A 25457-nucleotide genomic window follows, 5' to 3' on the forward strand; every position below is an offset into this window, starting at 1 on the left:
ATAGGTCTTACGTACATTTCTGGATTGCAGAAAACAAAGGTTGCAAACAGATTGGTAGAGTCTGAAAATTTGCCTCAGTTTAATTATTTCTCAGCCAAGCTTGGTGATGATCTTCTTCAGGTTAATCTTCATATCCCTCTCTAACCTGTATGTCTATGAAATTGTATATCCATCAAGAAACATAAGTGCTAGATACTAGTTCAAACTAAAAATAGAACTCTGTATTAAGAGGCATTCATTGTTTATCAGAATAATCAACAAACCTGTCACCCCTCTGCATTAACTATTTTTTTCCTTCTAGGACTCAAATATTTGCCTATATTTATTTTCCTAATAAAGAGCTTGAATAGAATGCGATGAATTCTATGATATTTCTTTTACGTATATTCAATGCATTGATTTCCCCTTTCCTAATTATTCTTGATTTGGTGGTAGTGAAGTCCTTACGATAGGCAGCGTGTTCCAGGATTTTAACCTAGTGAAGATGATGGACTGGCAATGTGTTTCCAAATGAAAATCGGTGACCACTTCAACGGAACCTAAAAAGTTTTTTAATATAGCAGCTGCTGCTCTTTCTGTTCACGGTAGAGGTTGCAGGTCTGGAAGTACTGTTGAAAAGGCTGTGCAAGTGACAGTCATGCATTTTGTAGATGGTACACAGTGGTGTCACGCGTGCCATTGATGAAATTAATAAGGAGTCTGCTTGGCCACAGACAGAGTTGGTGGTGCACTTATCCATGCAAGTGAAGATGATGGTCAGGCCTTTATGTCAAGTGATGAGTAACTCACTACAAGATACTTAGCCTCCTAACTTGGTCTTGTAACCACAGTATCTATGTGGCTGTTTCAAATGATTTTCCGGTTAATGCAGACCCCTAAGACATTGATGGTGGAGAATCTGGTGAAGGTAATACCATTGAAATGCAGAAAGAAGTGATTTTTGGAGTGCTAGTCCTATGGCTTACTAGATTCCAGTTAATTGGGACACATCGGGACGAGTACATTTTAGCTCAATTAAGCAACTGCCCTAATTCGCTGAAGTTTCATGGAAATGGATAAAATGGTATATTAAAAAACTTCCATTTAACTATGGTAACTTACGTACTTAAATTAAATACAGAACAAATTAGTACTGTTACGAACTCCATAACTGGGTATCTTACCAGCAAAGATAGGAGTATCCGTTGAAGTCTGATGATACTATTTTTAACAGTATTTATTAGTAAAGATACACAAAAATAATATCAATGCAAATATACAGATAATATAAGTCATCAATACTAAACCTAAAAGTGCGGGTATAATAATAATCAATAAGAAATAAGCTCTATCGTTGTCTAGGGGATAATGAATTGTCTGATGGAAGTATAAAGTTCAGTTCAGTTCATACAGGCTGCAGTCGTTGTTGTTCACTGTGTTGTAATTGTTGGAGAGAGAGAGAGAGTGTGTAACTTGCTGACTTTCCTTTTATGATCTTGATCCGTATCCGTCCTTTAGCTAGACCGTTCCGTGGAGGACTCGTCACCCAGGCAAGGGTGGACACACACACAAGCCCCCACCGGTCTCGTAGCGTCTCTCCTGGTGCACCTGAGAGGTGTTCCCCAGACCCTACTTTTATCCCCACTCTCGGGGTCTCAGGTGTCAATCAGGTTGGGATGATGCAACGCATCAACCAGACCACTCTGGTTGCCCCCTGAGGTGTTTCAATGAATAGAACAGTACTCAATACACAATTCCTTCTCCAAAAGACAATAGCGGTAATCTCTCTCTTTGTCAATAGGAGACATTTCACCTTTGTGTATCCCTGCGTTGTCTCTCTCTCATTACTGACATGCTGTGTATCTCTCTCATTTCCTGGGTATCAGACCCGAAATAATAACGAGTTTGCAATTCTCAAAAGGGGGGGGGGCAGGCATTGGCGATTCTGTACCTTTCTGCCCATCAGAGTTGCTCCTCATTCGTAACAGTACTCTACCAATACTAATACAGTACTACAAAACTGTATTGGTTCCTAATAGTTATCGACAGAGGAATTAATCCAGTGCATGCTGCTATGTTCTGTTGATCGACTGTAAGTGAACAAAATTAGCACAGACACCTCGTGCAGATTGCCTTCGTACAATGCTTTAGGCTACATCCACACAACGCGGGATAAATCCATAACCGATGCTTTTTCTCTTCGTTTTTACCCTCCATCCACACTAAAACGGCGTTTTCATCCCCTGAAACCGGAGCTTTTCAGAAACGCTTTCCAAGGTGGATATTTTTGAAAATGCTGCTCGGGCAGATCAGTGTGGACGGGGTAACTGGAGATTTCTGAAACTGCTGTCAGACGGCAGCGCGCTATTTCATTGTTTTCTTCAACGCAACCTAACAATTTCAGAACAGACAGCAACGAGACTGAAACCAGAAGAGTTAGAAATGTACTCACCAAATACTTTGACCCATAACTTAATTGAATAAATAAGTATACTGTACTCACTTTGCCGTTTACTGTCCTTGCTTGTTTGAAGGTGATTTACCTATATATGCAAGTACTACTATGACAATAGATGTGTAACAGCCTAATGTAACATTGTATGGAAATACAAGATAACACTGATGCAGACATGTTTTATACATTTAACAAGGTGCTTTATTAATGCAACAGAGTTAGTCAGTTTTTCAAAGTTTGTCGTCAGCCAGGTCCATCTGTCCGTGAACTCCCTGTCGGTTTCTTCCGTACGCTCCAGTATTTGTTTTTTTAAGTTTTAAGTTCTCCTGCGCAAGAGCCAACAGCTGTCCGTCGTTTTAAGTTTTTCTAGTCTGTAACTACACAAACGCGCACTCTTATGGCGAGATTCGACACCAATCACGTCACTTGTTTTCGGTAGATGTGTCCTGTGCATATGCAGCAGGAGAAGATTCGCCAAAATCTCCGTTTCAGTCTGGATAGAGATATTTTCAAAAATGCATAGTGTGGATGCCTATCGTTTTTACGCGAAACCGGCGTTTTCAAAATTATCCAGTCTAGTGTGGATGTAGCCTCAGACCAGGGATCGGCAATTTTTTTGCCTCTGTGGGCCAGATTGTGTTTTGATGAGTGGACAGTGGGCCAGATAAATGTCATCTAGTTATGTTTTGCCTCAAATTAATGGATAACACATGCTAGAAAATCATTTGTGCTTAAGGTTGCCTACCACTGCTTTGGATGATTGCAGCCTCAATCTGTATTTTTATTGAAACTTTCAAGATGATTGTCAATGCCTTCAAATTCTTCATAGCTCCAAACTTGTGAAGTAGTGAAATCATTGCATTTTTACATCTGGCCATTTCTGGCCTCTCCAAGCCTGAATGCTTAAAACCGCAGTGAGCAAAACAGTTCCAAATTGTCTTGCTGCGTATTACTTGCAAACTTTCAATGTCAGAAATCATTCTTACTTGAACACAAACACAAGTAAATGACTATATTTAAAAACTGTTTGCTCTGAGCCATGGAAGTGCACAAGACTGATGGAAGTTAGAAGCTGGTTTGTAACAGTCTCTTGTACTACTTAAGCGGCTTTTTGTCCAAAATAAATAAAGAGAATCCCAGCTATTCTTTTGATTAGTTTTTCTTCTTTAAGAGTTGTTACAAATAAGTGGCAGTCCTGATTAACCGATGGCCCAAGTAACGGGAATGTACTCTCTAGTTTTGGTGAAAGGCAATAAATATGGGAATATTTATTGCATGTTACGCATAACAACACAACTACTAAAGCAATTGTCCTCTATTTTTGTGAATGACTGGTTTGCCACAGAAAATCTTGACAACGTCCTCGTTGTTCAAATGTAATCACAAAGGTTACGGCATGAAACTGCATTCAGCACATGCAGTCCCTATTAGTTTTCCAAACTAATGTACCAGCAGAGTTGTATTCCAGGTATTAAGAGTTCATTCTGTTTGTCTTCTGCTTCACAGATTATCTTTCACAAGGAGTTGATCTCTCTGGGATTGATGTTATAGAAAATGATCTTCTTTTTATTGCAAGAGCCCGACTTGAGGTTGAGAATCAAGCCAAGCGGTTACTTGAACAAGGAATGGAGACACAGGTAAATGCCTACACTTTGTAAATCAAAACACTCCTGACCTAAAACTCTGAGATATAAAGAAACACTGGAAGCACTTAGAAGAGCAGGGAGCACCTAAGGAAAAAGAAAAAAATAATGTTTCAAATTGTGTATTTCAAAATAAATGGAAAAGGGCAATGACAAGTTTTACGTCGCAGCAAGATTTGAGGAGGGAAAGAAAGGGCAAAAAAAATCTCTGGGGTTATCTGGCAATTGTGTCCTTTATGTTTGTGGAAAGGTTCACTTAATAGATTTAGTGAGGATAGAGGTAAATAAAATGAAATGAACAAAGCTGTGAAATGCTGGTCAGAGCTTTTGTTAAAACCTGAAGCCAAAAGGAGAAAGCTGCTAATGTTCAGCTGATCAGGCTGCATATTACAGATGGATAATCTTGTAACTGAACTATTTAGTCCTGATTCAAGCAGGAGAAATTATTACCTGAAACTAAGTGAGTGCACTATCAAGCTAATGTTAGAGTTTGAAGAACAGCATCTCATCTTGTATCTGGATTTTTTATTGGTCATTTTTGTAGTAATGTTGTTTCATCTGTTGTATTAACTCAAATTTTCTCTCTCCACAAATGTAGCCTGATCTACTGAGCAGTCTCCTTTTGGTTTCAGGTTTTAGCAGTATCTCTGACCTACATTTTACTGCTTTTATATGCCTGTGTTTTTTTTCCACTCTCTCTCTAACTATTTCCATTAAGCTATTAATCAGACGCTCCATTAAAAAAATGGTTTGCATGGGCAACTGTGGCTTTATCCTATCAGATTTATTTCCTTTGTCCTATCCATTCTCCTCCACCCCCTCAAAGATATTCTCATTGTCCTTGACTTAAAACATCAATTCTTCTGTTTACACAAATGTTTTTTTGCTGACCTGTTGAATATTTCGAGTACTTAGTTCTATAGTCAATATCTTGTGTTAAATGTAGAAAGTGTTTACTCAATTTTTCGAGTAATAAGTTTCAAATGATGCGTTAAATTATGAATGATTTTGGTATGGATTTATAAACTTGAAAGTCTATTACTTATGTTTTCCTCATTTGCCAACATCATAATATCAATTGAAGTAAAATTAAATGTACTGGTAGCTATGCTATAATGCATGCTTCCATAATTGGAATTGGATACAACACGATTGATGGTTTAAGAAACACTATTTGCATTATGTAGACTATCACATCTGTGAAAATCTGTTTAAATCTGTGTTTTGAAGGCAACTACAGGCTTTTCTGTTTCAAATTGATTTTTTATAACATGAACTTTCTTAGGAAAGTAACTTTTAAATTACAACTGAACTGCCTGTATTTCAGAAATACATCAGTGATATTGGGTAGTTGCTTTTAACATTTCTATAATTATAGTAGTACATTTAACATATTTAATAAACAATACTTTAAACTTTTCGAATTCATATTGGTTATGGTAATGTTGCATTATCTAGCCACAGAAGGCATGTAGATTACTTTAGCTAGCTGTAAAGTCAATTCTTGATGCTATTCTGTGACTTTTAAATTTAAAGTTGCTTGATATTCAGGCCTGACTTTCCACTCTGATATTAAGCAAACACTATTATCAATTTAATTACTTAAGATTTTTCTGTATTTGATTGTAATCAAGGGCTAAGTATTGAAGTTAGGTCATTGATTATTCAAGTAGCCCTTGTTCCATAGAGATTTTGGCTAAAGTCAGTACTTCATGTTATTTATGTTTGTTCAATAAAGCTCCAGGAAGTAATTATAGGGTGGAAAAACCTACTTAAATCATCCTTGAATAGTTCATTGTTGCTTTGAATGACCTATTCGATTTCATATTCTGCACATGAACTTGTTTTAGGCAAAGCTAAAATCTTAAAGGGATGTTATCCACTCGTGCTTTTCCCTATGTGGCAAAACATTAAAAGAAAATGAGGTCAGGTTAGGAAATGGGAGGTAGCTGTACAAAATCAAGAAGCTGCACCCATGCATGTAATGGTTAACATGAACATTTACATCAATAAACTGGAAAGAGGCAATCTTGTGAAATGAAATTCTAGGAGTGAAGACACTTTTCAAAATTTTAAAGTTATATCTTCAAGGTTTTGATTGTGAGAGGGTTCCCTTTAAAGCTACTGTTATTTCAGCAGTGCACTGTTTCAAGGAAAGATCTTCCAATACAAAAGAAAAAGCATGAAGGTAAAGTTATTGATGGCATTCAGTGGCAGTGTCATTGCTGAAATCTATCAGGTATGTCCTAAGGGATATTATTAACCAAAAAACTGAAATGGACCAGCAACATAAACACTAAGACTATGAAAGTAGATCAGAGGCTCAAATACTGTGAAAAGTGTCTCTCTTCTTGACTTCCTGTAACCTTTCTACAAACAGCAAAATGCAATGCAAATGCAAAAACAACATAACTGGGATACTTACCACTTTCCATGATAAGTTTAACTCTTTTAGAGCTCAGACAGTTTATCACATGCAAAATAAACCTGCCCACTTGTTTGAGCAATCATTCACTATGGAAATAATGCGGAAGGTGTGTAGCTCAGGTGGTTGATGGCTGAGTTGAGTTGGGTTCCTAAGATTGGAGAACAACTCAACTCAACCCGACAATCATTTACTATTCTTACAATGTATTCCCTTCAGCATTGCTGCAGCAAGGCTGCACATACAGTACTCACTGGGGCTACTCCCATACCACCAATCAAACCCTTGACTTCTGCACCAAGAACAAAAGCAGCCAACACATAGAAATATCACTTCCAGGTTCACCAGCACAACCTAGCCATCAACCAGTTGAGATCGCTTTGTAGTAATCAGTATGTCAGGAAGTCAGGTTTTAGTTGCGTTGTCGAGACTGAACAAGACTGACTCATGTAAAATAAAATGAATAGATTTTCCTTGATGTGGAAAGGTGTTCAATACACAGACATATTTAGAAACTCTATTGAATGCTAAAATTTTTATGATACTCTAAACTCATCCTTAGTACCTACTAGCTTCTGCATGACATTATGGAGTTTGGTGCTGGCAAGCATATTTAATGATGCATTCAGTACTGTTTTAGACATAATGAATTTAAGCACTTACAGGGTTTTGAAATTTTGCCAATGTTGTCTCTTGGGTTTGAATTTGAAGTCCCATTGTACTCTGTATCTTTGATGGCAATCTGGAAAGCAACTTGGGTTCCATCGTGTGGATATCAAAATTCCGTAATGAATTAAGCTAATTGTGAGAGGTTGGTTGTGCCTCTAGGGCTGAAGTCTCAAATGTATCACCTATTAATAGCTCATTAATCAGTTGATTGGATTTGCATTTTTAATAGAATGTTTTGTTGCTTGTTTAAAGAAAATTTGAATGGAGATTTAAGTTCTTTTATTGTCTTAAAGCAGCTAGGTTGGGTTGTGCAAGGAAGTATCGCTAAATTGGAATATATTCCAGATTTTAACCCAAATGAAAACTAACTTTAAAGGTGCAAGATTATTTATGGAGCTTAATTTAGAGCTGGAACATTCATGTAATGCTCTTTTTGGTGGTGGGGGTGGGGTAAGGAAATGTATTTTATAGTTAGTAAATATCCATCTGACAAAGGACTTAATTTATATGTTTATTCAATAATAAAAAAAACCCTTCAACAATGATAATAGTCTAACAGTATATGTCAACCTAGATGATCCAGAATTTTGGAGTGCTTGCTTTTGATTGCCATGATATGATATGACTAGACATACCTTGATTATATTTTGTATGTTATTTAATCAATGAGTGACCTACTTCAAATTATTTGTGAATCAAATTAGATATTATAAAATTTTATTTGTAGTAAATGGTCATATTGAACTATGGAGACATGCCTCGCTAATTTAACAAATCTATTTGTTGCCAAGATAGTAATGTTGTGGAAATTATCAATTGGTTTATTGACATCCATGGTTCCTGCACTCTTGTGTGGAATGGATACAGAGAGTACATCTCACTGATCCTGCAACCATGGCACTAGGCAGTTTATCTGGTTTGGCACGGACTATATGAGCTGTAGGGCGTGTTTCTGTTCTGTACTTTTCTATGACTCTATCACTCCATAGCCACTTCAGTCAAGCGGCAAGATTAGAATGTCCTGGAATTGGGCTCAAGCCACTACAGACTTTTGCTGAAGTGAGAATGCCAGTACTGAACTACAGTTGACACATAAAACTGCTGCTTGTGTTTCCTGGTAATAAAAATAAAGTTGGGAAAGTGTTCTTAGAATAATTATTGGTTGCCAAATACTTAATAAAGTAGAGATTTTCTTTTTAGGGAGCAAAGGAAGCGCTGATCAAAGAGATCTATTGAAAGGGTTAGTAGATTTAGACAGCTAGGCAACCTTAGAGGTATCATCCATAAACTGTTAGATTCTGCACCCAGCCCATCACCGTCTAGAGACTATTATCTCACAAGTAGATAATGATTGTCTGACATCCAGCTTTTAATAAGAAAAAATGTATCTATCTTCAGTTTTCTGTCATATCCTCTTCTCTGCCTGCTGATTTTGTCCCTCTGCTTGGTAAAAGACTGAGTACAAAATTTGTTTTCATATTTCACTCCAATATTAAGCAATGATCACACATTTGCTGAATTACTGAAATTTCTTATTTTCTCCTCTGCAGCATTACCTGATTACACCTGCCTCTTTTGCTGCCAAAACCCTTATTCCATTCCTTTGTTCCCTCTGGATTTGCTTATTCCAATACACTTCTGACTGAATGCCCAATTTTCTCAAGCATAAGCTTAGTTAAAACTCTGTTGTTGTATCTTCACTCAGACCATGTCTTGCTCACCCATCAACCTGCTGAGGTAGCATGATGGTTTGTGCAACACCTTAATTTAGAGGAAAATAGCTACTGTTTCCAGATGTTTTGTGGACTTGGATCTCTTATTTCTCAAGCATAACTCCACCCTTCAAATCCTTGGATATCTGAAACTTTAATTTTGTCTTCTTATGCATTCCTGATTTTAATTGTTTCACTGCTAATAGTTGGAAGGTGAGTCATAAGCCTTTGCAATTCCTTCACTACCTTTCCACCTCTAAAACTTGATTCTCTGATCAAGCCTTTGTTCACCTGCACTAGTTTCCAGTTATGGGTCTTGCTGTTAGATCTTGTTTGACAGTGTCCTCTGAAGCAGAATGGAATAGTTACTTCAGTGCAATAACACTAAATTGATCCAAATTCAATACTGTGAATTGATGTACAGAAATTCAGCTGCGCTGGAAAACCTGAATTTGGATGTGCAGTCCAGAAGAATGTACAGATGGAAGGTAATGTCATGAATTTGTAGATGAAGACAAGTACTTTGATCTTCATTTGGTTGGAGCTCAATAATTAACATTCCATAAATGAATAAATTATTTTTTAAAAGTCATCTTTTGGTTACCTTGTTTTACATTGTAATGGTTATATGTTTGTTGACAGTTTCCAGAAAAAGACCCGAGTGGAATTGGTTATGTTTAAAATGCAAAATGATCAGGGAAGTGGTGGAGCTGTAGGTGTTTTTTCTCTGGTATTGTTGAGTGTCATTCAAAACTCAAGATTGTTTATTGTCATTCTTCAGTGCAGGAGTGTAAAGGAGAATGAAATAATTGTTACTCCAAATCCAATGCAGCTTAAAAAAGCACAGTAAGCATAAAGAACACAATAAAAAGGCACAATAAATATAAATACAATTTTGTAAAACACAGTGTACAGTACAAGTAACTGTATATAAGTTTTTATATATACACACACACAAACAAACAGACAGTATAGTTTTTCTTGCTCCTTATGGGTGGTGTATATGGCTATTTTCACCTCAATCTCGGGTTCTCTACCAGAGGCCTGGGAATTTGAAGGTTCAGTGCAGTATCCTTGCTGTTCCTAGTAGTGTGCTCTTCTGGACTGAGAACTCATTTTGTTCCTAGGATTTGTTGAAACACTCTCCCAGTCCAGGTGTCACAGCTCCAAGTGCTCCTATCATCACGGGGATTACTCTGGCTTTAATCTTCCACATCATTTCTATCTGTTCTTTCAAGCCCTGATATTTCTCTAGCTTCTCATATTCTTTTTTTCCTGATGTTACCATCATTCAGGATTGCCACATCTACTATTGCTTTTTTCTGTTCCTTGTCCAGTATTACAATGTCTGGTTGGTTGGTCAGTACCTGATTGTCAGTCTGTATTTTGAAGGATCTTAGCTCTGTCATTCTCCACTACCTTCTCAGATGTTTCCCATCTGGTCTTGAATGTGTCCAGTCCATACTTAGCACAGATATTCATGTACACAATTCCTGTAACTTGGTTATGCCATTCACTGTATGCTATTCCTGCCTGCATCTTGGGTCTTGTCTGGTGTGATTGACCCCTCCTTCTTTTCCTCTTGTGCTCAGCACCTGTTCTTGTGCAGCCGTGAGCATCACCTCTTTGCTGTCCCTCAGCCCTGCCATTTCCAGCCATCGGTAAGACTTTATTAAATCAGCAACCTCTGATATCTGGTGATGGTATGCCCCCTGCAGTGGCTTGTCCTGCCATGGCCTCTGGTTCTCTGGCTGTGCTTCACCCAGTTCCATTTCCACTTCCCCTGCTGTTGTCTGAGGTCTTCTCTGAGCAGGTCATCCTTGGGGTGGTGGTGGGGAAGCATCTTCCTGACATATTTATATATAGCATGCATATACAGTATATAAAAAATACATCTCTTTCTCTTCGGTTGTCCATCGAAATCCAATGACAACGTCCATTCCTTTAACGGTGAAATCTTTGATGACTATACAGTCCTATCCTGGACCCACAAGTTCTATTGCAGGTGGGACATGTATACGTGGTAGTGATGGCAACCATGGCTGCATTTCTCCTGGCTTTCTTCTGCTGCCTTCTGGTTGTTCTTTCCATCTCCAGAATACGAACCCAGTCCCTACACTGTCGCCAAGTGATACGGTCAGCAGCAACATCCTCCAGGTCCTCGGGTCTGATCTTGCATGTCCTTAAAGCATTCTTCATCTGATCCTTATAGCACTTCTTTGGCCCTCCAGCTGAGCGTCGACCATGATGTAGCTGGTCATGTAACACTCTATGGGGTAGCTGACATGGGGGGGCATCCTTATCACGTGCCCCAGCCACTACAGCTGATGCTGGGTGATCATGGCCTCAATACTTCTGCAGTTGGTCTTTACAAGTATTTCAGTGTGAGGCACCCGCTCACACCAGGTAATTCCCAGGATGTGCTGAAGGCAGCTTATGTGGAAGTGCTTCATGGAATTGATGTGACGGCTGTAGGTCACCCAAGCTTCACAGTTATAAAGGAGGACGGTGACACAGACTGCTTGGTATACGGCGACTTTTGTGGAGGGACAAAAGCTCCTTTTCTGAAAGACTCTACACTGAAGTCTCCCAAAGGCAGCTGATACCTGTTTAATGCAGCTCTGGACGTCGTTGTCAATGCTGCTATCCTCAGTGAGAATGCTCCCCAGATATTTGAAAGATGGCACTGCTGACAGCTTTTCATCACCAACAGTGAAGGCAGGTAGAGTGGGTGGGATACTGGTACTCCATTGGCAAACCACTTCTGTCGTGGTGGTATTGACAGTCAGCCCATACTGCTGTACGCTCTCACCATCACAGCAAGGACAATCTGAAGATCCTCTGGAGTATGGGCCACAAGAGCACAGACGTCTGCATACTGCAGCTCCAGGACCCGCTCTCTATGGAGTTTGGTGGTTGCATGGAGCCTCCTGATGTCAAAGAGGTTGCCATCTAATCTGACGTCCACTGCCACACCGCTGCTATCCTCAATCTCGTTGTGGAGAAGCTTGGTAACACAAGAGGAAGATGTTAAAGAGCACTGGTGCTAGCACACACCCCTGCCTCACCCCTGTGTGTACAAGGAAGGGCTTGGACTCTTGTCCTCCTATGGTCACCCGAGCAGTCATCCCATCATGGAACTGGCGAAGGATGTTAACAAATTTATTGGGACAGCCAAAACTAAGGAGGACATCCCATAAGAGCTCTCTTTGCACAGTGTCGAATGGCCATAAACAGGTCCTCATGTTGCTCCTGGTACTTTTCCTGAAGCTGCCAGGCTGTGAAGATCATGTCAATTGTGCTCCTGTTCTTCCTAAATCCACACTGCGATTCAGGCAGCATTGACTCGGTGATGTTGCTGATGAGCCTCTGAACCACCACCTTAGCCAGGACCTTTCCAGCAACAGAAAGGAGTGATTTGCCCCTACTATTGCTGCAGATGGTCTTGTCACCCTTATTCTTATAAATGACAACAATATTTGCATTTCTCCATTGCTGTGGGATGTTCTCATTAGTCCAGGCCTTGGTGATGTACTGGTATACGCATGTACCCTCTGTTCTTCAGTAACTCAGCAGGGATATTATCAATGCCAGGGGACTTGTTGTTCTTAAGGGAATGGATAGCTGATAGAACCTCCTGGAAGATTGCTGGTAGACTGAGGTCGCGGATAGGAGGAACTTCAGGCAGTTCGTCCAGGATGGTGGGGTCTGCGTCAGAATCCTGATTAAGCAAGGTGTTAAAATGCTCAGCCCACCTCAACAGAATGGTATTCTGATTCTTCAGAAGTGTTTGACCATCTGCTGTTTTCAGGGGAGTAACGCATTGGTTTATTGGGCTGTGGTTGGTTTTGACAGCATTGTAAAAATTATGCATGTCATTATAATCAGCAAAGGACTGGATTTCATGTGCCTTTTCAGTCCACCACTCATTTTGTATGGCCCGTATTGCCTTTTACACTTTCCTCTGAGCTGCCTGCCAGTGCTGTCTGATGCTGGTGGATGAAGGGTTATCTAAAGTTGCCCAGTGTGCTTTGTGAATATCCTTAAGCAAGTTGTGGATTGTATCTGAGTTATCGTCAAACCAGTCTTGGTGGTTCCTGCTCTTATGGTCGATGGATTGGGCTGGTGCCTCATAGAGCGCAGAGCTGATATAGGTTCACTGTTGTTCCATGGTATTTTCTGAACTTATACAAGGTTCCAGCTCCCTTAGTTTCTCAGTTAGGATGTGTCGAAACTCACTTCTTTCTTCTGTGTTTCTCAGGCGGTTACAATTTAGCGGCTTTTTATTGAGTTTTTGCAGCCCCAAGCGGGGGACACACTTTCATATGGAGCTTGGCCACAATCATACAGTGGTCAGTTCAGCAGTGTGTGTATGTATGTACGTAAAATGATGCAAGGTGATGTGTATGTGGTGGGGAGTGATAGGATGGAATAATGGGTGTAGGTAATCAGCCTGTCAGCTTGGGGGAAGTAATTGGTGGTCCTGGTGTGAATGCTGCGTAGCCTCTTCCCTGATGGGAGTAGGACATACAATCCATAAACGGGGTGTTTGGGATCTTGCATGGTATTGCTGGCCTTTTCCCAGGATCTTTCTGTATATATAATCATCTTGATGGATGGTGTGCTGGTGATGTGCTGAGCAGTTGTAACTACTTGTCAAAGGATCTTTCTGACTGCTACAGTGCAGTTAACATATCACACACTGATACAGCACGTTAGGATGTTCTCCATTGCACATCTGAAGAAGATCGTGAGCCTTGGTGTGCGTAAACCACCTGTCTTCAGCCTCCTCAGAAGATAGAGGTGTTGGTGAGCTTTCTTGACTGGAGGATGTGTTCTGGGACCATGAGAGGTTGTATGAGATCTGAACCTCCATGAATTTGAAACTGCTTGCAGTTTCCACTACTGTGCCAATGTAAAGAGGGGTGTGAGTGGTGTGGGTTTTCCTGAAGTTGACAGCCATTTCCCTTGTATTGTTGAAATTGAGGAAGAGGGTGTTTGCCTGGCACCAGGCCTCGAATTCTTCCATCTCCTTTTCATTGGCCATTTCATCATTGCTGGTGCTGAGCCCCACCATTGCCATTTCATCAGCAAACTTGACAATATGAATGCTTGGGTGTTTGGCTGTGCAGTTGTGTGTGAGCAGAGTATACAGCAGTGGGCTCAGCACTCTCAGCATTGCTGTGTAGCTGAGAATGGGTTATCCTATGCTCCTGTTTCCATCCTTTTAAATTATATAAAAGGATGCCATTGGGGTTGATAAAGGTTACAGTTGTGAATTTTCAATGTGATTATGGTTATAAAATGTTTAAATGGCTATTGTTTTCATATTGATGATGATATTTGATGATGTCAATCTTTTCTGTTTTTTTTATGGCCCTATGTCTTGTCTCCAGGCTTCCTATAGAGCATTCTGGATATTTAATAAATATTTCTTACGTGTGAATGGTGATATTGTATTCAAACAATATTGTAAAGTAACTTCTGAGAAGATTCCTCCTACTTTTACACCTGAGGCAAGCACCTGGGATTCTTAGTTAGCAATTTACACTGCTCTTATAGCTTTGCCTTTACTGTATGCGTTTCACAACTGATAATCGGAGATTCATTGTAAAATTAACCTCTGTTACAAGCATTTGTGAATAAAAAACAATGTTAACTTTGTACTGCATCCCATTATTCAGTAGTTTTTGATTTTTGGTACCTAGATTAACTTGTGAAAAGTGAATACAAAGAGCAAACATGAGGAAATCTGCAGATGCTGGAAATTGTCTTGGCCCGAAACGTCGACAGTGCTTCTCCTTATAGATGCTGCCTGGCCTGCTGTGTTTCACCAGCATTTTGTGTGAAAAGTGAATACTTTGGTTTTGATATCTAAGTTACTTGTCCAGTGGAATCACAGCATGGTTTACTATCTGTGTTGCATATGGGAGGGAGGTAGTAATTGAGAAAGCAAAACAATATATGGCAGGATTTGATGTATGGGAAAATATGGAAATCAAATTGTAAATTGGTAGCACACCAAATAAGTCAATGGTCTCTCCAGCTCTGGTTATTTGTAGAAGGTCCAATTTTCACACTGAAAAAAGTCAAAAAGTGTAGAGGTTCTTTTATTATCTTGACATGCATTGAATACCTTCTTCTTTTGACTCCACCCTTATCCTTCAGCTAAACAGTCTCAAATGGGTCCAAGCTCTGCTTGCTTGTCATCCATCTGACACCTTTCTTTCCAGTATATTGATGGCTTGATTGGTGCCATTTTATGCTGAACAAGAAATTTCCATCAATTCTAATGATTTTCACTTTTCTCTCATCTCTTTCCTTTTCCTTGACACTCTTTCTTTGTTCAGGTTCAAGTTTAGTGTCATCTGACAGACCACAGTACTTCCACACAACATATATATATAAAAAATATACTATAAATAGCTTAATAAAATATAATTCAAAATGCATATAGTAAAATACAGCACAGCTAAACAATACAGTAATCAGCTTGCTGACTTAGTGATGAGACCTCTGGTGGCAGGGTATTCATTAGTCTCACAGCCTGAGGGGAAAAGCTCTTACCCACTCGAGCAGTCCTAAAACTGATGCTACCACACAATGATGCAGGCACAGGGACAGGGAGTCTTGCATGTCTTAATCTCCTCAAAATATGTAGATGCTGCTGCGCCTTCTTGATTAGTGAGCAGGTGTTGTGGGTCTAGGTTAGGTTGTTATGTCCTGCTTTTGAAACAGTCTTGCAGCGCTGAAGTGGCATCTTCTGGCTAGGTCCTGATTACCCTGTGAACTAGTTTGACTAGTTTAACCAGTAGTCTGTATGCAAGAATTAGCAAAATGGATATGTGGTCTGACTATCCAAGATGAGAACAAGGTTTAGCATTGGAGGCTCCATGAACATCAGTATAAAACAGGTCTAATACATTCTCTCCTCAGGTTGTGAAGTTGATACCCGTAGAACTTTGGCATTCTCTTTAAATACTAAGACTTATTGTTCAAATGCTTCCAATATGTGTTCATTTATCCTCAACCCTGGATTCCTTGTAAACATTGGCCAAAAGGACTTTTTACTTTGTTCATTCAATATCCCCACATTTCAGATGCTACCTCATGAAGCAAAATAGGCTCCCATCAACTTTTCAGCAACTTTTCCCTAGTTTCCAGATTATACCCGTTAATTTCAGAGGATTCTGAGATGATGACCACTGAACAAATCTTCTATTTCCTTCCTCCTTAAAGGACAATACTGTCCAGGACATTCTGGCTACCTGCTCCACCTTCTGTTGCAATAGCTAATCCTTTTTTCAAGGCACTTTCCTATACAACCACATTCTTTCTTCTCCACTGCCTAGAGCTGAAACACACTTTACAGGTGGAGTAGCAAATTCCTTGTACTTTCAGTTTAGTTCACTACATTTACTACTCTGTGTCCTATTACCAGGGCCTGATTTTAGGCAGGGCTAGGCTGGGCTGCAGCCCAGGGGCCAGAGCTGCAGAGGGGCCCAAAATAGGTAGCTATCACCATGGTGGACAAAAAAGTTACGAGAGTGGAGCACAGAAAAGAAAAAAGAAACAAGAAAAAGAGGACCGTGAGAAAGAAGCATTAAAAAAGACATTGAAATTGACAGAATTTTTTAAACCTGTTCTCGATGATGCAGCAGTACCATTGCTCTTGTCACAGTCTGAGACCAGTGGACAAATGGAGACTTGTTCAACAGCTAGTGCTAGCACCAGTGTTAGCACAGGACCACCGTCCTTGCCACAGTCAGCAGCTAACGTTGAAGAGGCAGGGAGCATGACTTTGGGATTCCCGACCATAGAGACCTCCGAACATTCAAGTCAGGCTGCCATTAATGTTAACGTTACCACTACTGAGGATCCAGCACTGATCCTGGTTGCTGGGGAAAGGAAATGTTAGATGATTCAATCCGAGCATACTGGGCTAAGAAAGGGCCAGAGTCCTGCCAGAATAAGGATGAGGATATCAAAGCTTCAGAATGAGTATACAAGCAGCAGAGACGTTTTTTTCTCCAAATTTCACTTCAAACACAAGCTCGTAAATGGTGAGTACATATCAAGGCAATGGCTCTTATATTCCCCTTCTTGATCAAGGACATTGGTGCCAAGAAATCCAGAAGAACTAGGCTTTAATTTTTAAAAACGAGCATCTGACTTTGTAAATATCTAGACATGTGTGTCAGTGCTGTTCCTCTTTTTGTGGCAATGGGCTAATAGTTCACTGTTTACAAACCTAGTAAGTAATAAGTGGTCTTTACTCTGCAAGCCACATAGCACAGCAATAGGTTAGTATGTGTTAAATCTCATTTTTCAAAAAGATTGTTGGAGTATTATCAAGTTTCCTAGTGCCATCTCTCTTGGCCTTTTTGTCTCTCATTTCCTTTTTACTTCCTCAGTACACACGGTTGAGAAGAATACCTAGATAAAAATGCTTTGGCATTGTTTGACAAATAAGGTCTGTGGTATGTGCAGCAATAGCTAAATAAAGATTTAAGATTGGGTACATCATACTTCGTCTCCCTCATAACTTTACTAAACCTAGGTCAATTTTTGAGTGCTTTTGATGCTGTCCTTCAGACTAAGAATCTGCATTACTTACTGTCCAATGTCTTGGTCCACAGCTTTGATATTTAGACCAGTACGACCTTTGCTCTTGTTCTTGCCTTTTTTTGCTTGGTACAGCAGCATTTTACAGTGTCGGCAGGGGCCTATCAGGACCTCCAGCCCAGGGGCTGTGGCCCCACTAAATCTGGCCCTGCCTATTACATAGGGAGCACAATTTGTAGCTTGGAGTAAGAGCTTGCATTACATCTCCAGTCCACCACCATAACCTAGTGCTTCCTGTCATTTTATTTCTTTATCCCATTCTCAGTCTGGCTTCTTGTATTGTCCTTATAAAGTTCAATATAAGCTCGAGCAATAGCACTTCATCTTATAACTAGCTAGACTGCAACATTCCAATCTCAGTAAATCATTTCCTTATTTTTATTTTAGGTTTCCAGCATTTGCAATATTTTCCTTTGGTAAATTCAGATGATTCTGTTTCTTTCATTTGCACTTTCCTTTTGTTTCCTTACTTGTCCTACGACCCTTCTCACTTTTAATTCTTGCCTCTCTCTGCTTTTCTGCCCTGCCATAAGCCTTGTCTTTTGTATTCCTTATTGCATGGTAATACAGATGTGAATATTCCATGTTTGTTTGCAATAAGTTAATTCCTGTCCATTTATGTAGGTCAACTGGATTGCCCTATTTCATTGCTCATTTTTTTCAGGCGAGCTGGCAGTCTGGTGCATTGTAAATTACCACAACAGCAGTCACCATTCTTTCTTTTTTTGATATTTCAAAGCGCAGTTCCTAGCATTAATACAGTTGAACTCAATGTAAACTTCATATTAAATATTATAAATTAATATTAGAGATCATCAATGTATACTAGCTTTTAAATGCTAATCAGAGGGAATGGATAAAGATAATGCAATAAATCTTTCCAAAGATTGACTGATATAAAATACAGCATATTTGCCACTGACAAAATTATTGCCATTAGATAAAATAGGCAATATTAAACTGATGTATGAGGGGTGATTGATAAGTTTGTGGCCTAAGGTAGAAGGAGTCAATTTTAGAAAACCTAGCACATTTTTTTCCAACCGAGTCCCCTCCTGCATTTACACACTTAGTCCAGCAGTTGTGGAGCATAAGGATCTTGGACCTCCAGAAATTGTCTACAGCATGGGTTATTGATAAGTTTGTGGCTTAAGGTAGAAGAAGGTGAGTTATACAGCTCTCATTACATGCACATGCAGGCCAACTATTTGAGTGATTATGCAGAAAGTTTGAAGTTAATAACTCATCTCCTTCTACCTTAGGCCATGAACTTAACAATCACCCCTCCTGTGGACAGTTTCTGGAGGTCCAAGATCCGTATGCTCCACGACCACTGGACTAAGTGTGTAAATGTCGGAAGGGACGATGTTGAAAAGTAAATGTGCTAGGTTTTCTAAAATTGACTCCTTCTACCTTAGGTCACTAACTTATCAATCACCTCCCGTATAGTGTTTCATGCTTTAAATAGTATTTCAAGAGTCGGAATTTTTTTTTGGTTTGATGTTTTTTAAATAATAAGAAAGAACAGATCTGGCAAATTATCTTGTTACATGTTTAAGGTATATTTTTTTTTCTTAAAATAAGAATCCTACACAGGTAGGAACCGCACTTCAAGTTTTCTACAACCTTGGAACATTGAAAGAGACCATTAGTAATGTAGTAGATGGGTATCGGCTGTCTCTTGAAGATAATATTGGCAATGCTTTGGATATAAGAGTGTTAACTCAGCCAATTCAAGCCACCATGAGAGGTAAGTTTAATTTAATATGGGAATAGCAAAAGCATTTAGTAAAATAACTGAGACCTTCATAATTTGTCTTTAACTGTGACTGGATATATTTGTCTTTTCCATTCCCGTATGTTTTTTGTATTACTAGGACCTGGACGAGCCACAATGCCTCCTCCAGGCAATACACCAGCTTTCCGTGCAGCCCTTTGGACAAATATGGAGAAACTAATGGATCAAATTTGTGCTGCATGTGGACAAGTAAGATTTTGCTGATCAGTTTTTATGAAATTTAATTAGGAATTACAGCTCATTGATGCTCAATTCTTCCTCGTTTATTGATTTTTAAATCCAGATTCATAGCATCCACCTGCAGGGCCATTGACATCTTGCACATTAATGTTATCTTAAGCTGTTGTAGCATTTGGCTTCAAAAAGATGCTTATTAATGGCCTGCATTGCATCATTATTTGTTGTTAAAATCACAAAGATTATTAGTTCAAAAAGTGTTGAAGAGTTTTTCATTGAAGCCATTCCCATTCAGTTTTCGTTTCATTTCCCCATTTCCTAATTTGAATATATTAGAAGCAAGCTCATACAGTTGGATCGCTTGTCAAGTGCACTCTTATTCTAGTTTTCAAGAGTAACATTTATTAGTGTCTAAAATTTTGCAATATTCGTTCTAATGGTTTAATGGCTGTTTGAGCCAGTCTGTATTCATCCCAGCCAATTAGTTCACAGTCTTTTTGATCTTTTTCTTTTGGAGTTCCCAGACCACTATTAGAATGTTACTCCACATATGTCAATCTTAAAGAGATTTGAAAAACCAAATGTGCTGCTTTACCCCTGTCAAAACTGTTGAAGTGATGTCTGTTGATGCCACAGTCAGGGCATAATCTGAAATTCAGCAGAAAGTATATTAATTAGAAATGTTTTCCCATTCCACCAGAAGCAACAAAAACATGATTCCGGGATTACTGTAAATAGCTTCTGTAATGGTATCTAAAGTATTTCTTTGGTAACTCACTAAGCTTGGTGGTGGTTCTTGGATATATTTGCCTAACTGATTTAAATCGTAGTTGGTGCCCTGCACGAACTATATGCACAGATTTTCAGTTTCACTCTATGGTTCAAGTAGACCACAAGTACTTGGGTCAGAACCACAAAGTATTTAGTTGCTGAAAACTGGATCTGAAATAAATATCAATTTTTATTGAGGAAAATTAAAATTAGGTCCCCTTTGGACTATGGAGGTAGGTGCTCTTATGGGTGTTGTAGAAGAACTAAGAGTGGAGTGCATGTCATCATACAAAATCAATCGCATGCAGAATTTCAGATTTCTGTATTGTTTTGTTGTTGAGCTGTATGTGAGAAACAGACATAATATTTTGTTACTTATCTTTAGATTAGCTAGGATGTACAGTAGAAATAGTATTATCAACTCAACTGCTGAAGCCCCAATGTGCTTTTAGAAGTGTTTCTCTAAAATCACTCTACTCATAATTATGCACCTTTAGTATTTGTATAATTTGAATCTGTACGAATTAGATTACCTAATGATTTTATTTTCTACCATATTTGAAATCTGTACTACTTCCAAAGGGAATACCTATTTGGAGATGCCACTCATTTAATTTTCTGAGCAAAAGGTGACTCTTTGGTCACTTTAAAAAAAAAACCCCTGAAGTTGTTCATAATCTGTGTTGTATCTCTTTCATGCAAAGAATATGGCTTCTTTGAGAATATATCTGGAACAACACACACAAAATGCTAGAGGAACTCAGCAGGTCAGACAGCATCTATGGAGGGGAGTAAATATTCAATGTTTTGAGCCAAGACATTTGATCAGGGTTGGAAAGGAAGGGGGGAGAAGTCAGAATAAGGTGGCAGAAGGGGAAGGAGTACAAGCTAGTAGGTGACAGATGAGCCAAGGTAAAGGGGTAAGGTAAGTTGGTGTGGGATGGGGCATGAACTAAGAAGCTGGGAGGTGATGGGTGGAAAAGATGAAGGGCTGAAGAAGAAGAGGGAATCTGATTAGGGGAGAAAGGGAAGGAGGAGGGGAACCAGTGTGAGGTGAGGGAAAGAGTAACCAGAATAGGGAGCAGAAAAAGAGGAAGAGGCAAAATTACTAGAAATTAGAAAAATCTATGTTCATGCCATTTGGTTGGGAGCTACCTAGATGGAATATGTTGCTCCACCAACCTTAGTGTAGCCCCATTTTGTTATGTAAGTCATCTGCTCAGAACTTAGATCATAGACCTACCATGAAACAATCTTTTATGACTTTACAGCAATCCTTGTTTAATACTGTTGAATTTCATTTGAAAAATGAAAATGATAATACTGCAATTAATAGGTGTTGATGTTTTCCTATGCCTGTAATTTTAAGTGGTAAATTAATGATTTCCTTTTCTTAGGTGCAGCACCTACAGAAAGTTCTGATAAAGAAAAGGGATCCTGTGACACATATCTGCTTTATTGATGAAATAACTAAGGTAATAACTTGTAATGCTGCAGAAGCTACTTCAGCATATCTAATGTACATGTTTATTTTTCTCAGTTGAGTTCTTTCTCTCGCATCTCATTCACCAGTAGTTCCTAGAGAACCTTGTCACTGCCCATATGCCTTTGTCGGTCTCCTCCATGGCACAGATAATGTGTGATTGCTGTATGGCTGCTAAAGGAGTGTCCTTAAGGGCTGATGCTGTTCCCTGATTACAATACATCAAAGTACAGGTTGAATATCCCTTATTCGAAAATCCAAAATTTTTTTGAGCATTGACATGATGTCCCAAATTTTAAAAAAAATCCACAAGGCGCTGGGAAGGTTCCCAGGTGATGCGCACCACAGACAGTTCTGAGAAATTACCTCACATATATAATGAACAGGTTAATAAAAAATAGAAAAGCACTTCATAAAGCGAAAAATGAAGATCTTGATTGTGTATTGAAAGAGTGGATTCGTCAGTGTCTGAGTCAACATATGCTGCTTAATGGTATGCTGATAATTATACAAGCAAAGATCTATCACTACAAATTGAAAATTGAAGGTAATTGTTAATATTCAGCTGGCTGGTTGGAGAAATTAAAGAATGTCTGCTGATCATGACGCTACAGAGAAATTAATTGATGAGTTTGCCAAGATTATCGCTGATGAAAATTTAACAGCAGAACAAGTCTAAATGCTGATTATTTTTATACCTTACATAAACCTATTTTTTAAAAATAAGTAAAATACAAATACAGTTTACTGTAGCCTTTTAATCAAAATGACATTGTAGGTGGAGACTGAAAGCCTGCTGTTGTTTGCACTTGATTTAGGTATTCTCCCAGTGTTGCTGTGCTGTTTTTGTTACCCTGCACTCATTATATTTTCATTATATTAATGATATGTAATAATTTGCACTGTTAATTACATTTGTGTGATGATCAAGTGTCAGACAAAGACTGCTTACCAGTAGCACATAAATTCAGAGTCTGAAATGATGGTGATTCCAAGGTATCTCATTATATATTCCAAAATCCCGAAAAAAACTGAAATCTGAAACAGTTCCAGCCTCAGGCATTTTGGATAAGAAACTATCAACTTGTTATAGAAGCTGCAGTGAATTGGGAATGTCCTGACAAAGCCTGCAGAGTACAATTTAATGCACATTTTTGGGTAAAATCCATAGCACTGCTTGAGATTAGCTTCAAGCCAATTGCACTTTTTGGAAGGACCATATTTGGTACTGATTCTACATGCAATGATGTTTTAGTCCATCAAACAATGATAGCTAGAAATGCACAATGATTGAAAAGTGCTTCTTGATCTCAGGAAAATGTGTCGACTTTGTTCAACCTGTTCAACACTTGAAGGAAAGCAAACCACACTTAAAACTGAACAGAAGAAAAAATCCCTGGTAGACTTGATAAGGTGCAGCATAAAGATTATTGTGAAAAATAACAACTCATAGTGTAGATGGCAGAATGAGAATAAATGTTCAATTTGTGGTTGGCAAATGTAATGTATAATGTGCCACTGGAACTGGTGCAAAGGTCTTGACTTGTACAGTTCATATAAATGACTTGAATGACAATCATAATATGATTGAATTCCTACTGCAGTTTGAGAGGGAGAAGCGTAACTCACATGTATCTGTATCACAATTGAGTAAAGGTAATTACAGAAGCACGAGAGAAGAGCTTGCCCGGGTGGATTGGAGGAGGATATGGGCGGGGATGACAGCAGAGCAGAGATGTCTGAAGTTTCCGGGAATAGTTCACAAGGGACAGGATAGATCTGTTCCACAGAGGAAGAAGTTCTCAAATGGCAGGGGTAGGCAACCGTGGCTGACAAAGGAAGTTAAGGACTGCCTAAAAACCAAGGAAAAGGCATATAAGGTAGCAAAAGTGCGTGGGAAGTTAGATGATTGGGAAGCTTTTAAAATCCAACAAAAGGCAACAAAAAAGCTACAAGAAGGGAAAAGATGAAATATGAGGATAGATTAGCTAATAATATAAAGCAGGATACCAAAAGATTTTTTCCAGTTTATAAAAAGTATAAAGGAAGTGAGAGTTGATATTAGACCACTGGAAAATGATGTTGCTGAAGTAATAATGGGGACAAAGAAATGACAGATGAACAAAATGGGTATTTTGCATCTGTCTTCAGTGTGGAAGACACTGGCAGTAGGCCAGAAGTCTGTGAGTGTCGGGAAGCAGGAGTTTGTGCTATTGCTATTACAAAAAAAATGTGCTGGGCAAACTCAAAGGTCTTTAGGTGGATAAATCACCTGGACCAGATGGACTACATCCCAGAGTCCTGAGAGAGGTTGCTGAAGAGATAATGGATGCATTGGTCATGATCTTTCAAGAATCACTTGAATCTGGCATGGTCCTGGAGGACTGGAAGATTGCAAATGTCACTCCATTTTTTAAGAAGGGAGGAAGGCAAAAATAAGGAAATTATATGCCAGTTAGCCTGACTTCAGAGGCTGGGAAGGTGTTGGAGTCTGGGTAAGAGGTGCAGAAGGACTTGGGAATCCTCATGCAAGACTCCCAGCAGGATAATTAACAGGTTGAGTCTGTGGTAAGGAAGACAAATGCATTGTTGACATTTATTTCGAGGGGAATAGAATATAAAAGCAAGGCGATGATGGTGGTGAGGCTTTATAAGATACTAGTCAGGCTGAACTTAGAGTATTGTTAATAGTTATGGGCCCATGTCTCAGAAAGGATGTGTTGTCATTGGAGAGAGTCCAGAAGAGGTTCACAAGGATGATTCCAATAATGAAGGGGTTAACATATGAGGAGTGTTTAGCAACTTTGGGCCTGTACTCACTGAAATTTAGAGGAATGCGGGGGGGGGGGGGGAGGGAGGGGGATCTCATTGAAACCTACCACATGTTGAAAGGAATAGATAGGGTGGATATGGAGAGGATGCTTCCTATGGTGGGTGTATCCAGAACAAGAAGGCATAGCCTCAAAATTGAGGAAGAATCCTTTAGAACAGAGATAAGGAAGAATTATTTTAACCAGAGAGTAGTTAATCTGTGGAATGCTCTGCCACAGACTGCGGTGGAGGCCAAGTCTGTGTGCATACTTAAGGTGGAAGTCGATTGTTTCCTGACCAGTCAGGCATCAAAGGATATCGTGAGAAGGCAGGTGTATGGGGTTGAGTGGGATCCGCGATCAGCCATGATGGAATGGCAGAGCAGACTCGATGGGTTGAGTGGCCTAATTCTGTTCCTATGTGTTATGGTCTTCTACTGACGGTTGCTGAATCTGCTGATAACTCAATGTTAGAAATTAAGTTATGAAAAGAACATTAGGAGATTCCAGATGGTCTAAGGCAGTGGTTCCCAACGTGGGGCGTACGCCCCACAGGGGGGGTAATTTGATTTTTAAGGGGGGCAATTCGGGAATGAGTTCTTAACAGTGAATTTTTTCTAGTAAGTCTGTGTGAGTATGAGTGTGTGTGCAAGTTAATACATATGTGTATATACAGTATGCATACATAAAAATACTTGTGTGTATGTACCTGTGTAATTGCATTATGTATTGTATACATAGTGTATCACCATCATTACAACCATCAAATGGCTTTCATAATTAAATTAATGAATTAACTGATGTAGGAAGGAACGAATGAACAAGTCCAAATGCGTAAGAAACTCATGTGAGGTCGCGCCAATGCTGCTTTTTGCAGTAGCTTTCGGTTCTTGGTGGTGTGAAGGTGTGT

The 25457-nt window shown here is 39.2% G+C and overlaps 1 protein-coding gene across 1 annotated transcript in view; it reads left to right on the forward strand.

Annotated features, from left to right (window-relative positions):
• Nucleotides 1–25457, forward strand: part of cog5 (component of oligomeric golgi complex 5) — a 117838-nt gene that overhangs the window by 59109 nt on the left and 33272 nt on the right. Inside the window, exons 7-10 of the mRNA XM_059987491.1 lie at nt 3941–4071; nt 19093–19258; nt 19386–19495; nt 21652–21729. Of these exons, the coding sequence (XP_059843474.1) occupies nt 3941–4071; nt 19093–19258; nt 19386–19495; nt 21652–21729 (485 nt within the window). The remainder of the gene's footprint in view (nt 1–3940; nt 4072–19092; nt 19259–19385; nt 19496–21651; nt 21730–25457) is intronic.

The sequence above is a fragment of the Hypanus sabinus genome, chromosome 13, assembly GCF_030144855.1.
Source record: "Hypanus sabinus isolate sHypSab1 chromosome 13, sHypSab1.hap1, whole genome shotgun sequence".
NCBI classification, from domain to species: Eukaryota; Metazoa; Chordata; class Chondrichthyes; order Myliobatiformes; family Dasyatidae; genus Hypanus; species Hypanus sabinus.